Source organism: Streptopelia decaocto (assembly GCF_964273445.1).
Source record: "Streptopelia decaocto genome assembly, chromosome: 17".
Classification (NCBI taxonomy): Eukaryota; Metazoa; Chordata; class Aves; order Columbiformes; family Columbidae; genus Streptopelia; species Streptopelia decaocto.
The window spans coordinates 9,489,695-9,502,662 of record NC_138672.1 but is presented as its reverse complement, the minus strand read 5'-3'; the positions used below and the strand labels follow the sequence as shown (position 1 = coordinate 9,502,662).

Genomic DNA, 12,968 nt, shown 5'->3' with positions numbered 1-12,968 from the left:
TGAAGCGCAGAATAAAATCAAAACTAAACCACTGTACCTATTTTCAAAGTCCTGAGTGAGCCCAGACTTATCTGAGTATGGTATTGCAGTCAGGATGCTCTAAGTTACCAACAGCCACTAGAAAATATACCAAGGAGTTTAATAACTTAACATCCAAATTGGCAGGTGTCTTGGTTTTGGCTCAGATGTCTGTGCTCTGATTGAAGAAAACAAATCATTGTGCATTAAGAAAATATAAACCAGCACTCATGTTTTAAAAAAAGATGTAACTTAGATGCTTGAGTAGACCTGAGTTGATGGCATCATGCATGTATCTACTGCAATACATAAAGGATCAAATTAATCACTCAGGAAGGCTGAATTTATGGAAAAAAAAAGAGCTTGTTCTGGGTCCAGAAAAACCACCGCTGGAGTGCTGCAAAGGGCCAGGAGGGCTGGATGGATCAACAGTCAGAAAACAAAAGCTTTTCCATTTTGGTAGCATGTCCATCAAGACTCAGCCTTCTGAGATCTGCACTCCGGTCCCCGACCTTGTACCGCACATGTGAGACTCTCCCTCATTAATTTATTCTCTTTCATTGCCAAGTCTTGAAAACTCATTTGTTGAGACCACAGGTGACTGGGAGGACTTGGAGGTAGAAAGAAATACCTGTAGTATATTGGCAGAGGAACACCAAGGGTGGTAGGATGGTTTGTGTATGGGAAGAGCGGTCTCCCTTCCCTCCCAACCTCCTGGTCTTCTAGAAAAACCTCGTGCTCAGTGTCACAACGTCCCCTGTGCGCAAGAAAGCACATTCATCCTGTCCCTGCACCACTGAGGGCCCCCAGACCCAGCACCACCCCCTCGGGCAGTGGGGCAGGAAGGATTGTGAGCTCGTCCTGGATGATCTCGCGCTACAGTGGACACTGTTTAGAGATACGTGGAGTTCTTTCCACATGGATCCCAGCTCTGCCTCGAAAACAAGGAATCCCTTTTGCTGCTAATGGCGAGGGACAACGCAAGGAGAGACCGCGTGTCTCGATGACGAACACCAGGAAAGAAAACTGCTGTTAAGGTTTTGCTAAAATGACAAGCCCCGTTCCCACCCCCCAGAATACACACAACTTTTTTTGCCTATGTACTTTGTAGATTCTGCTCCTTCATTTTTTATTATTAAGAACAACATCCCCTTAAACAGCCACATCTTTAATGATGATCTGGATCCTGTTGCACGGTCACAAGGAAATGTGATGACAGGCTCAGACCGGGTGGCCAGAACCAACAGGAGACAAGAGCAGCAGGTGACCCGAGATCCAGGTTCAGGTAACGCAAACACTCTGATCATCTTCAAGGGAAACATCCTTTGCTCACAAAGCTCCTGGCACAAGCTAATGACATCTTCCAGCTACAGTGAAAAATAGGTAACACAGAAATACTACAGACGATGACACAAACCATAGAAGGACTCCGGTTTCACGGTCCATGGTCAGAACCCCATTTATTAAACATTATAAACTTACCAATGTACACCGTTTCCTATATACAAATCAAGTTTATCAATTTTAAAAAGTGCCGTTTGAAAGTAGGTTTTATTTAAAGCACAAGGTAATGGGATTTGCATCTCAACTGAAAGTGAATCAGTTCACGAGTAGCATTGAGAACACAGACACATCGACAGGGGCACAAGACACATTTTAAGTCTTAATGCTGATTTACTGAAAACTTAGAGGAGAAACATTCAGCTTATTTTATACAAACAGTACAGTGCTTCCATCATCTCTATTCAAATTAAGTATACAGTTTAATCCTTTTAAAGCAAGGTACTCCAAAAACTTCTATTTTAAAATACCAGCCTATTCACCTATTCCAAACAAAAGGCCCAAATCCTGCAACTGAATCAAGGCAGACAAAAATAAACGCCTGTGCAGACTGAGTGCAGGCACACGAGCTACGTAAAAACCACCTTCCCAAGGTATCCTACCACAAAAATGAGATGATCTAGCACGCTGATCTCTTCAACCAACCAACCAACCCACCCAAGGGCTATAAAAAGTTGGCCGGACAGTGAGAAATGTCAAGTGACCACTATAAACATGTTTAAAACGTAACTGCACAACAGTATAAACACACAGAGGATGTCGGTTTGGTTTTTTCTCTACATGCCACAGTTACTTGTTCTACTCTACGCTATGCCCTAGTTTGCCAATATTCTGCGAATGCCATCACACCAGGGATCTCTCAGGCGATAGTGGATCCGTTCTTGGCTGGTTTTGCTGCGTTTTGCAGCATTAAGGCTGCGGGCAGAGTGCTGAGTGACGACAGAAAGTGAGACCGAGGGGGAGTTGGGCTGAGAGAAGTTCTGGAGAACACCAGATAAAGGGAATATTGGATCAATTCACTGGGACAAGATGTAAGGACAAACTACTCAAGGACTTTGCTACACACAAATGAAAAGGAAAGAACTACCCAACCTGCTTAAATTCACACACTGTGGATTTTTCAGTGAAACCAGCAGCGGGGGCACTTTTTTGGTGAGTTAAACACGCTACTTCAATCCCATTTAATGTTAGTACAAATAAAAATATAGTAGTGAAAAATTGCTTTATTCTGGCTGCTGGAAATGGAGGCAGAGGAAGTACCACCAGTATGAAAGAACAGTGCTGAAAAGATCCTTGGCGTTTACAGGAGGGACTTCCTACAGCAAATCTAGCTTGGTTCTATTGCACAAAAACTAAAGGAAAAGTTCACAGAAATGTAACATTTTAGAAACCACTTTTGGAAAAGGAAAGTAAGGGCACTCAAGTCAAGAAAGTTCATTCAGGAAACCAAAAGCCATCTCTGGGGAACTGCAGGGCATCCAAATTAGACTTGAGGATAATGAGGAATCTTTTTCAGCCTTGCAGCCCCAAGAGTACATCAAACTAGAGAAATCCACAGAAATCGTGTTGTCTGAACACACACACACACACACACACACACACACACACACACACACACACACACACACACACACACACACACAAACACGCTCCTTCACTTTTCTTGAACTGCAATTGTGCTTGGAATCATCTGCTAGCGGGAGGTTTCCAGTATTAAAAGGTCCTTTCAGCAGCTGCCAAGATCGCTTTACAGGGGACGTGCTGACAGACTGATCCGACTTCATTTACCTGAATGTGCATTTGTATCTTCGAGGGGGGATCTCCGCACCTCCAACTGCGCCGACTTCGCCGAGTTCCGCTCAACTGAACTCACCCAACGTCCCCGAGGTGGGAGAACGGAGGCCCCAGCATGAAATCACTATATAGGATTGTCCTAAGGCAGCTCGAATGTGAACAGGTGTCAGATAATCCGCTTCGAAACCACGGCATTGCTACCAAATGCTGTGTTTTCCTCGGATCTCTTCACAGATTGCCAAATACATTCTGTGCGCAAACAGGTTTCCTTTTGACGTATGATTAGAGGCCTTATAATTTAAAGTGTGATTAGCCAGTATCTTATCTACAGTAACTACAGCATCCTGTAGTAATGCGAGCCCTAAAAATCCTTATAAAAAATATTTCCTTAGAGCGCTTTAAATAATTTACAAAATTCTACAAAAACTAGGTATGTTTATCCATGATATCCCTGTTAAATAGAAGCATTTTTCACATTAGCGTGTTTATGATATACAGATATCAGCATCTCCCACTGTCTCTCCTTTCATATCTCAAGTTTTATCAAGGTAATTACAACCATAGCTATTTTTCTAAAAAGACTGTTACTGTAGAAAAAAGAAGTGTACTTACATATTTGAAAGCTTTCCTTTCAAGAGGGAACCTGGGCAGTGCCCTGCAGGTACGGCAGAACATTTTGCAAAGGTTTTGTCTAAAACTTCCTGCCCTTGGTCCACTTCACCAGCAGTTTCCCTATCCTGCAGGACAGGGATTTTTCCCTCCAAACTGGTGCTAGATATCTGAATTTCCTCCTGCCTGTCACTGTCCTGGTAGATAACTTTTTCCTTCTTAATGCACATCTGCATACTGGTATTTGTACATGTTCCTCCACTAGTTCTATCCACGGCTACTGCTGTCACATTTAGTGTTTGCAGTGGGCAACCTAAACTTGGGTCTGGCCTCCTGTCCTGCTGGGTATCCTCTCCCTTGCTGCACACACGTACGCTCTGCTGAGATGTGTCTCTGCTCATTTTATCTGCTTTTACCACCGCCATACCGTGCTCAGGGCGTGGGGGATCTAAATTTGAATTGGCCCAGCTGCTTTTGTGGCTATCTCCTTCCTCGATCCACATCTGTATGCTCTCAGCTTTGGATGTTCCTCCCCAAACCTTATCTGCTTTTACTGCTGCCACATTCCGTTCCTGCGAGGGGAGACTCGCGTGCGAATGTGACTGATCTCCCGAAGCATCAGCCTTTCTGCAACCCCCTGCTCCCTCTTTGATATACAAAGGAGCAGCTTCCAGACTTTCACAGGTTTCTGCTACATGGGGACTCGACACTTCCACAGGGAGCTTCTGAGCAGAACTGGATTCTTTTGTCGCTGTTGTGCTCTCCCCACTAAATTCACCTTTCGGCAAGGGGGCTCCTCTTCCCTGGTTAAGTCTGTCAGTGTCCTGGGAAGCCACCTCTGCTCCTAACGCGCTGCTGTGGGCGAGCAAACACTCTGCTTTCTGCCTTTTGTTCAAAAGCAGGGATTTTTTCCTGTCCCGAGCATATTTTAGACCTGCAATAAATTTACTTGAAATTTTTAGGTGAAAGGTGTTCTTTCTTTTAGCTCTAGACTTTGCATTCATTGCTTTTTGCACCTTACGACCTTCATTTTTGCTGGTTTTAGGTGGAAGCATTTTCTGTGCGGGCTCTGTAGGAGGGACATCATTTTTACCCGTTGAGTTTCCAGCCAACTCACCGCCAGCAACACCTTTAACCTCCAGCGCTCCTTGCTTAGCTTTCGACCGGCCAGTAGTATGAAGATGAACATTCTCTGCAGAGGAAGCAGATTTCCCACTGCCATGTAAAATTGCACTTTTCCCTTCCGTTCTCTGAGAGTTCTTCAACTCATCAGTTTGCTGAGATATCTCAGTCTTTTTACTCTGGCCCAGCATGAGCTCAAGCTCATTTTCAACCGGCTGTTGCTTTGCTTTTCCTTTATTAGCAGCTGGTTTGGTCACGCTCAACAGGTCCAGAGTTACATCATCTTTTTGCATCTCTGAATTGCCTGCGGTGTCTTTAGCCTTTTCTGCCAAAAACTTCCTAATTTCTTGTTCGATGCTGTCATCGCTGTCCACTGAGCTGCTGTCATCAGCGTCTGATGCAGCTGTGAAAGTACATTTTCTATTTTTAGCTACCCGCAGGTTATTCTGGTTTGAAATTGGTTTCGGTTTATATCCTTTTTTAAGCTGCAAGTTAAACTCGAAGTTCTTCATGGTTTCTGGTTTTTCATTGGTAAGTTTGACACTTGTGTTGTCTGGAGGATTTCTGATTGCATTCTCTTTCACAGCTTTTCTAGGTTTTGAGAAGCAGCTTTTCAGTAGCATGGGGTTTTTACATTTCCACTCGTTTTGTTGGAGGCTACTAAATTCATCTAGCAGCTGAGTTTCGGTCTCGCTAAATCTGACTCTCTTCTTGCACTGAGACTTCTGGTCCTTGGATTTCTTCTTTAATTTTCTTTTAGACCGTAAAAGGTCCTTGATAGCGCTATCAAGGTCCTCATCACTATCGAGAGAACTGCTCTCATCATCCGAACCATCCCGCTCCTGAGTTTGGATGGTATTTTTCATAAGCTTTCTTGTGCTACTCTGAACCTGCATGAAAGGGTTTACAGGGTCCAAGGCCACACATCCCGATAATTCGGAAGCCGTCGGCTGCTGCTGCCGAGTCTCTTTGCTGCCCAGCCTTTGAGCATCGCAGAGTTCCGCGGGGCTGCTCAGGGCACATCCCTCTTGGAGCACAGAAAATTTGGAATGGTTACCTGGCTGGAAAAGTCCCGTCTCCAGCTGTTCAGGTGTTTTTGATGCACCTTGTTTTGCTATTCTTCCTTCCCTTTTAAGTCTCCTTTTCTGACCCAGTGATAGCTTCAGTGTTTTGGGAAGAGAAGGCTCAAGGGTACCAGTGAGGCTGTTTTGCTCAGAAGGCAAAGGCATCTGGATCGAGTGTGCCAGGCTGGGAGGCTTTGTTCCGAGGCTTTCCGACTGTGCTTTCAGAGCCAAAAAAGCCCTGATTTCTTGCTCTATACTGTCGTCGCTGTCCACAAGGCTGCTGTCGCTTTCACAGCGGGAGGATGAGAGAAGCTGGGGAGAAAAGAAGGAGTCTGCAGCCAGTGATTTGCTGTCACTTCCCATTTGGGATGGCATGATTGTTTTGGAAATATCAAGAATAGCTTCCGCACACATGAGTTCTGCAGATGTGTCTGCTCTGCAAGAGGCCTGCAACGTGAGCTCGCAAGCAGCAATCTTGTTTTCCGGAGGTGCAAAGTGTCTGGCTTTTTTCAGTGGTTTAAACAGCTTGTTAAATTCATTGCTGGTGCTTTCTAATTCTGTTGACTTTGAATTAATTTCTTTCCTCTTGCTGCCGATACGGCTTTTATGGATTTCTGGTGAGGCACTTTTTGCTGAGCTAATCGTCAGGCTCGCAGAAATGTCCGCCATACCCTTTGTGTCGAGTTGTTCCCTCTGCAAAGGCACAGGGTGTGCTGCATGACCTGCCTCTTTCCTGATTTTCTCCAGCTGATAAAGCTGAATGGCTTCTTCTATACCATCATCGCTGCTCGAGTCAGATGTGTGCACGCTCTCATTGATAAGTGCCCCCCTCGTCCCCCAGTAATTAGCTCCACTTTCTTCATTTTGCTCCGCTAACCAGGGCTGGCTGGCAGTGGCCATTTCCAGATACGCCTGGTTCGCTTGCCTGAAATCACTGGGCTGCTCCTGGATTTTCGACTGCAAACACTTGGGCTGCGCGCTGGTTTTCTGTAGCTGGGGGTGGTGTCTCAAGAGGAGCGCATTACAACCTTCCTTTATAGCACCACAGTTGGGTTGGTTTGTTGTTTCTTTGTTGCATTTTAGCACAGCTCTCACATGGGAGTCTTTCTTATCCTCCCCGATTACACATTTACTCGATTCTTGCTGCTTCTTCTCATTCAGGAACTGCACTATTTCAGCCTGTATGCTCTGTTCAAAAGAGTCATCGCTGCTGATGCTCTGAGGGGAAGCAGGCTGCAGCCTTTTACCAATTCCCAGGTGGTCAGACAGGTACTCTTCAGAGAGCACATCAGCTTTAAAGTTCACGGGGAGAAGGTTACCAGCCATTTTGTTCTGGGAGAATTCTCTCTTAAACCCTTTGTCTCCGCTTACATTCTCAGAACACTCTGCATTCCTTTGCAAGGGCTGGTCACTTTTGCTTTTTGCTTTCAAGTACTCTTGAATGGCTTCCTCGATACCTCGGTCAACAGAATCATCGCTATCAGAATCGAGCAAGAGAGTCCCAAACCCCACGTTCTCTTCCACTTCGGTGTCGTCCAGATCTGCAGGGCATCCACACTTGGTATATTGAGGATGCTTCTGTAGCAACGTGGTGTTAGATGTGACTCTGTTACTAGTGCCCTTTTCTCCCTTTTGTTTCTTCTGCATAATACAATCATACTCATTGTTCATACCCAGGGGAGACTCTTGACTTTGCAGGTTGTTTATGATCATTTGAACTTTTGCACTTACAGAGGTTCTAGTGACGTCTCCTTCAGCGTCAGAGAAGCAAACGGGGTATCTACAATTCCTCGCGGCTCCAAAGGACTCCCATTTTGTCTGAAGAGCTACCAAACGAGAAGCATTCATAAGGAACATTCTAGCAGACAACAGCAAAGTCCACAATGGAACCGTTTTTCAGACTGGCCTCTCTTCCATCCTACAAGAAAAAAGAAAACCAGTAAATTATTTCCTATTAGGCATCTACCTTCTAGAAGTTCCATGTAATAATACTGTAACATAAATTGTAATTTATTAACACTCAGGCTTACTGTGCCAGATAATCACAAGAGTTACTCCTCGGCTTCACTTTAAGGGGTAAATCAGTCACTAGTGCCATTAAGAATAAGACACAGCACTCGTCATTTGTGGTTTCCAGTATTTTCTGGCACAACCATAACCCGGTTCAGGTAATTACCTTCATTTCCAAAACTCTCCCTGCCTTTTCCACTGAAGGTCGCACTCTCGTTTGCATGCGTTCCTAAATAACCATGTACTGTCAAAACACACAAATAATATTTCAATGCACAGGCATGTGCCATCCCCTCCTGCACTAAAAGAGTCTTAGTATTTTTGAAATGAACTTGCGGCAAAAGAGGAAAAACAACTTTAAGGGAATCTCATAATAAAGTGGAATTGGTGGGAGTGAAGAACCCTGCAAAATATTCTGCTCCCTATGTTTCCTTTGGCATAACTGACCTTTTTAAAGAACTCCTGCCATGCATAGCTCAGCTTTTCAGTTTTACAAGGAAAACAATGTTGGCTATGTCCGCATGGTCTATAATGGGCGGATGTGAAGCGAGCTTGCCCACGATCCGAGATGGTGGAACACAAAGCAACTCTTATTCAAAGGGCAGAGGAACTGTGTTAGCGCGATGCCTCAGCTCACCCGCTACCCCCCGACAGCTTTTGCAAGTTCTGCCTTGGCATGAAACACACACAACTGAGGGACTTGGGGCAGCCCAAAGAGAAGGAAAAGGAGATTATTTCTCCCCCAATACGGCAATAACCCCGAGACATCAGTCATTCCAGCCTCACCACGGGGTACAAGCTCCTGGTAAACACAAATCTTTTGGAGTTTGCAATAGCAGCATGAAGACTACAAACTATTCATTGTATTATAGTAGAAAACCCAGAGTGAAGCCCTGTTTCGTGGAACAGTGAAAAACGCCGTCCCAAAAACGACACAGAACACCCCAAAGAGTTCACAACTTCACACGGTCCCATGAAGGCTGGAGGTTTCCCCCACAGCACTATTTGGTGGGATCCAAGCAGCGTCTGGCTGACACAAAACACACAGCAACCCCAACAAAAGGCTGTAGCGGTTGAGCGGTTCTTCAAGCCCAATTCCAAATCTCCTGCGCAAACCCAGCGAACCCTGTTTGCAGCCCGGCACTGGACTCTACTGACTTAGAGCTGCTGCCTCCGAATCCTCTCTGACCTTGCCCTTGTCAATGATTGCCTAGTTCTGGTTTGAAATTAATCACTGCCTATAAATATTTTAAAGAATTAATGATTCTAAACTTAGCAGATCTATTTGCTGCTGAGAATAAAACAGACAACCAGGGAAGACAACTCCTTGCCGCTTTTAAAAAGAGCACAGTAACGTTACATTTAACATGACGAAAGCTTTTGTCAAAATTATTCTGGGACGTGTGCTAAGGAAGCAGTTTTAATGGCATCTTGTTAGTAGACCAGAATATTCTTAGAATCTTATTGACCAAGGGAGAGTCGTGCTGAACACGCCTGACATGATGTCCACAGGGCGGTTTGCTCTGAACGTATCACCAATAATGCTTTTGCTTTTTGCTGTCTCTCTGCTGCAAAACATCTCAGCAGAAATACAGCTTACAACAACCCAAGCTCTGGCCATCCATTTCTCATTTTCTTTTCCTCAGTGCTAATTCCTTTCCAAACATCGTTCCTGCAGAATTAAAGCGTAGCGATCGATAACATCCCTTCTGGGATGGAACCTGGAGCAACCCAGAACACGCTGTTTTCATTTACACCTTCTAGTCAACGGAAGGCACTTCAGACTGACTTGTGCTCTACACACACCAAAAAAACATGTTTTTCCCGACTGTTCATGCATTTGGCCACAAACTAACCCCAAGGTGTCCCACAAGCAGCCACGTCGCGGGTGGGAACCCCGACTTTCAGAAACACGTGAAGGAACTGACAGTTTCTAAAAGAGCCTCCAACACATCCGCCAGGGCGACAATAAATTTAAAGCTTTTTTTTTTTTCTCCTTGCGATAAGCAGCTAAGGATCAAAAAGACAGAAATTAGAATACCTAATTATCCTGAAGAAATGCAATTAACGCACTTAAGCTCCCAGCTTCATTTTTAAATAAATAAATAAACCAACTTATTTGCTATTAACCTATTTCCACAGTTTCCAGGAAAGGGGCAGGTGGCTTCGTTACCCTACGCTGGGATGGCGGTTGCACCCAGGGGTGGGGGTTCTGAGGGGACACCCACCTGGGGACACCCACAGAGGGTGTGTGGGGGGACACCCACCTCAGTGGGCACCCATGGAGGGTGTGTGGGGGGTCACCCACTGCAGTGGGCACCCATGGAGGGTGTGTGAGGGAACACCCAAAGGCACCTGGTGAGGTGCGATATGAGGGGACACCCACCTGGGGACACCCACAGCGGGTGTGTGAGGGGTCACCCACCTGCGGACACCCACAGAGGGTGTGTGGGGGTCACCCACCTCAGTGGGCACCCATGGAGGGTGTGTGGGGGGACACCCAAAGGCACCTGGTGAGGTGCGATATGAGGGGACACCCACCTGGGGACACCCACAGAGGGTGTGTGAGGGGTCACCCACCTCAGTGGGCACCCATGGAGGGTGTGTGGGGGGTCACCCACTGCACTGGGCACCCATGGAGGGTGTGTGAGGGAACACCCAAAGGCACCTGGTGAGGTGCGATATGAGGGGACACCCACCTGGGGACATCCACAGGGGGTGTGAAGGGACACCCGCCTGCGAGGGGTGCCCTCCGGAGTTCTGTGAGCGGACACCCACCCGGGGGGCACCCACCGCGGGTGACTGCGGGGACACCCACCCGAGGGGGCCGCCTGGAAGCGGCGTACGCGGAGCCACCGCCGCGGGGCGCCCCGCCCGCCGGGCCCTGCCCGCGCCGCCATGGCTCCCCCTTCCCGCCTTCCGCCGCCTCGGCCGCGCCGGGCCCGGACCCGGGCCTGGGCCTCCGCCTCGGCGGGGCCCCGCGGCACCGCCCCGCCCGCCCGCTCCCCTGCGCTCACCTGCCGCCGCCGCGGGGGGAGGCCGAGAGGGGAAGGTGATGGTGGCGCCGGTGCCCCGTCCCGGGGCGCGCCGCTCCGCTCCGCCGGGCTCCGCTCCGCCGCTGCCCGCCGCGCTGGTGCAGGGGCGGGCGGCGCTTCCTTCCCTGCCCCCGGGGAGCGGGAGGCATGCGCCGCAGGGCTCCGCCGGAGAGGCGGGGGCGACTGCCCGGCCCTCCGCGGCCGCCGGCGCTGCCCGCGGGAGCGGCGGGGCGGGGAGAGGCCGGGCCGGGCCGGGCGGCCCCGCCGCCGGGGCACAAAGGCAGGCGCGGCCGCGCCGCTGGAGCCCGGGAGCCGGCGCGGAGGGGAGGGAGGGACGGAGGCTGGAGCCCGGGTAGCGGCTGATGGAGGAAGGGGAGCCCCGCCGGCCCTGCGGAGCCGGGGCCTTTTGTAGAGCCGGGGCGAGATTTGGCTCCGAAACGTCGATCCTGCGAATGCTCTGTTTGAAAACACGCGTACTGGGTGTTTGCAGCGTTTGCTGTTGAGACAAGAGTCGAGTACAACGCACAAGAGAATAATTCACGCTCCCTTTGGGGTGCGATGCGGGTGGGAAAAACTCAGAACACCGGCAAAGCGCACCGCGGGCTGTCCCAAACCCGGAGTTTGGGGAACCAAAATGAGAAGTGGGGTTAAAAGAGCTGAGGCCCGTTTTTTCGGAAGCTGAAGCGGTCGGTGCTTTGGCTCCTGGAGTTACCAGAGTGTTGGAGGTTTCGTGTAGAGAAACAGCAAAGTTTTAGTGCCTCGTTTCTCTGGTGAGCTGGCTTTCGCCCCAGAGACGCTTGTTTTGGGGAGGAATTGGGCCATTTCCTGGACTCCAACCTCACATTCTAATGGTTTTTTCCCCAAGAGTCCTCGACCTACCAAACCAGGTCTGACCGGGGGATGTGGGACAGGACCACGTTTCAAACTGTCACACACAGTTAGACTCAATTTATCTTGCACTCTTACAATAGATAAAACAGAGCCAATAACACATTTGGCTGTGTGTTCTTGTCCCTGGGATATGTAATATGCTTTTGTATTCTGAAATGGCTTGCTTGAACAAGACTGCTGAAAACAGCGCAGCTGGCATCTGTGTGCAGAAGGAAACAATGAACTTGCTTTTCCGTAGCTGCAGAATTGCAGCCTGGAGGTGAGGAAACTTTTCACCTTTCACCATATTCCTCCGACTGCCACTCACTCCAGAGGGAAGAAAGGACTGTTCCATTCATGCATCCTCTCAGGCCAAGCCAATTTACATGTCAGTGCACTTTAAAAATAAAGTCAAAGCTGTGGCCAGAAGCCTGATAAATGTTGTACACATACAGCTGGTTGGAAGGGGGGGGCTGGGGGGGCTGGAAACCTCTGCTGTCACCAGCAGAGATGGCATTTCGTGGCTTTGCAGAGCCAGTTGCCTCGATGTGCAGCCTTTGACTTGAAAGAAGAGCAGAACCTCTCCCCAAGGTCCCATTAGGGATGATTTGTCTTCCTGATCCATGATCTTTGCGGAAATGAGAGCAGTGGTCCCCATGTCCCCGCTGGACGGATGACAAAGTCACGAGCACTAATTGGACGCCTTGTTAGGATGGCCAGAATGGCAGGGAAACATTTCATGTTTTCAAAATGAAACATCTTCCCCGACCTCAGGATCTGCTCATCCCATTTGCAGCTTATTGCAGGGGGTAGGAACAGGCGCTCATTAGAGGTGACTCTGGATACATTAGAGGCAAAAGCCGCCGTGGATTATCAGAGGCTGAAACCTGAGCTCGGGTGATGGCCTTTTTTTTTTCCAGCAAGAAAAAGGACAAGATTAAAAACAAAATAGTAAGAATAAAAGGACTCACCTCACAGATCTTCCTGTTGTCAGTAACCTGTGGCTTCGTGGCCAATTAAAGTTCTCACACGGAGCCGTGTTAGAACACCAGGCGTTTCTGCCGTGCTGTGGTTTCATTGGGAATGTGAGTCATACTTGACACCG

General features: G+C 48.3%; 1 protein-coding gene across 4 annotated transcripts; it reads right to left on the bottom strand.

The window, feature by feature from the left end:
- Nucleotides 1-1,059: 1,059 nt before the first annotated feature.
- On the bottom strand, nucleotides 1,060-11,326 carry PPP1R26 (protein phosphatase 1 regulatory subunit 26). Of its 4 annotated transcripts, none has more exons than XM_082067442.1 (3): nucleotides 10,976-11,326; nucleotides 3,766-7,866; nucleotides 1,060-1,415 (listed from the first exon to the last, which is right to left on the bottom strand). In XM_082067442.1, the coding sequence occupies exons 2-3, from the start codon at nucleotides 7,803-7,805 to the stop codon at nucleotides 1,328-1,330; spliced, it is 4,128 nt and encodes a 1,375-aa protein (XP_081923568.1). In that variant the 5' UTR covers nucleotides 7,806-7,866; nucleotides 10,976-11,326; the 3' UTR covers nucleotides 1,060-1,327. The 4 variants fall into 4 exon arrangements, 2 of the variants coding, with proteins under 2 accessions (XP_081923568.1, XP_081923569.1); XM_082067443.1 differs by having other exon boundaries at nucleotides 1,060-1,385; XR_014185566.1 differs by lacking the exon at nucleotides 1,060-1,415 and adding an exon at nucleotides 1,426-2,929 and having other exon boundaries at nucleotides 2,976-7,866.
- Between the last annotated feature and the right edge of the window lie 1,642 nt (nucleotides 11,327-12,968).

Coding starts and splice junctions, on each gene's coding strand:
- PPP1R26 (XM_082067442.1), bottom strand. CDS start 7,805: ATGTTCCTTATGAATGCTTCTCGTTTGGTAGCTCTTCAGACAAAATGG. Junction 1,416..3,765: donor AAAGGAAAGCTTTCAAATAT/GTAAGTACACTT, acceptor CATCGTCTGTAG/TATTTCTGTGTTACCTATTT.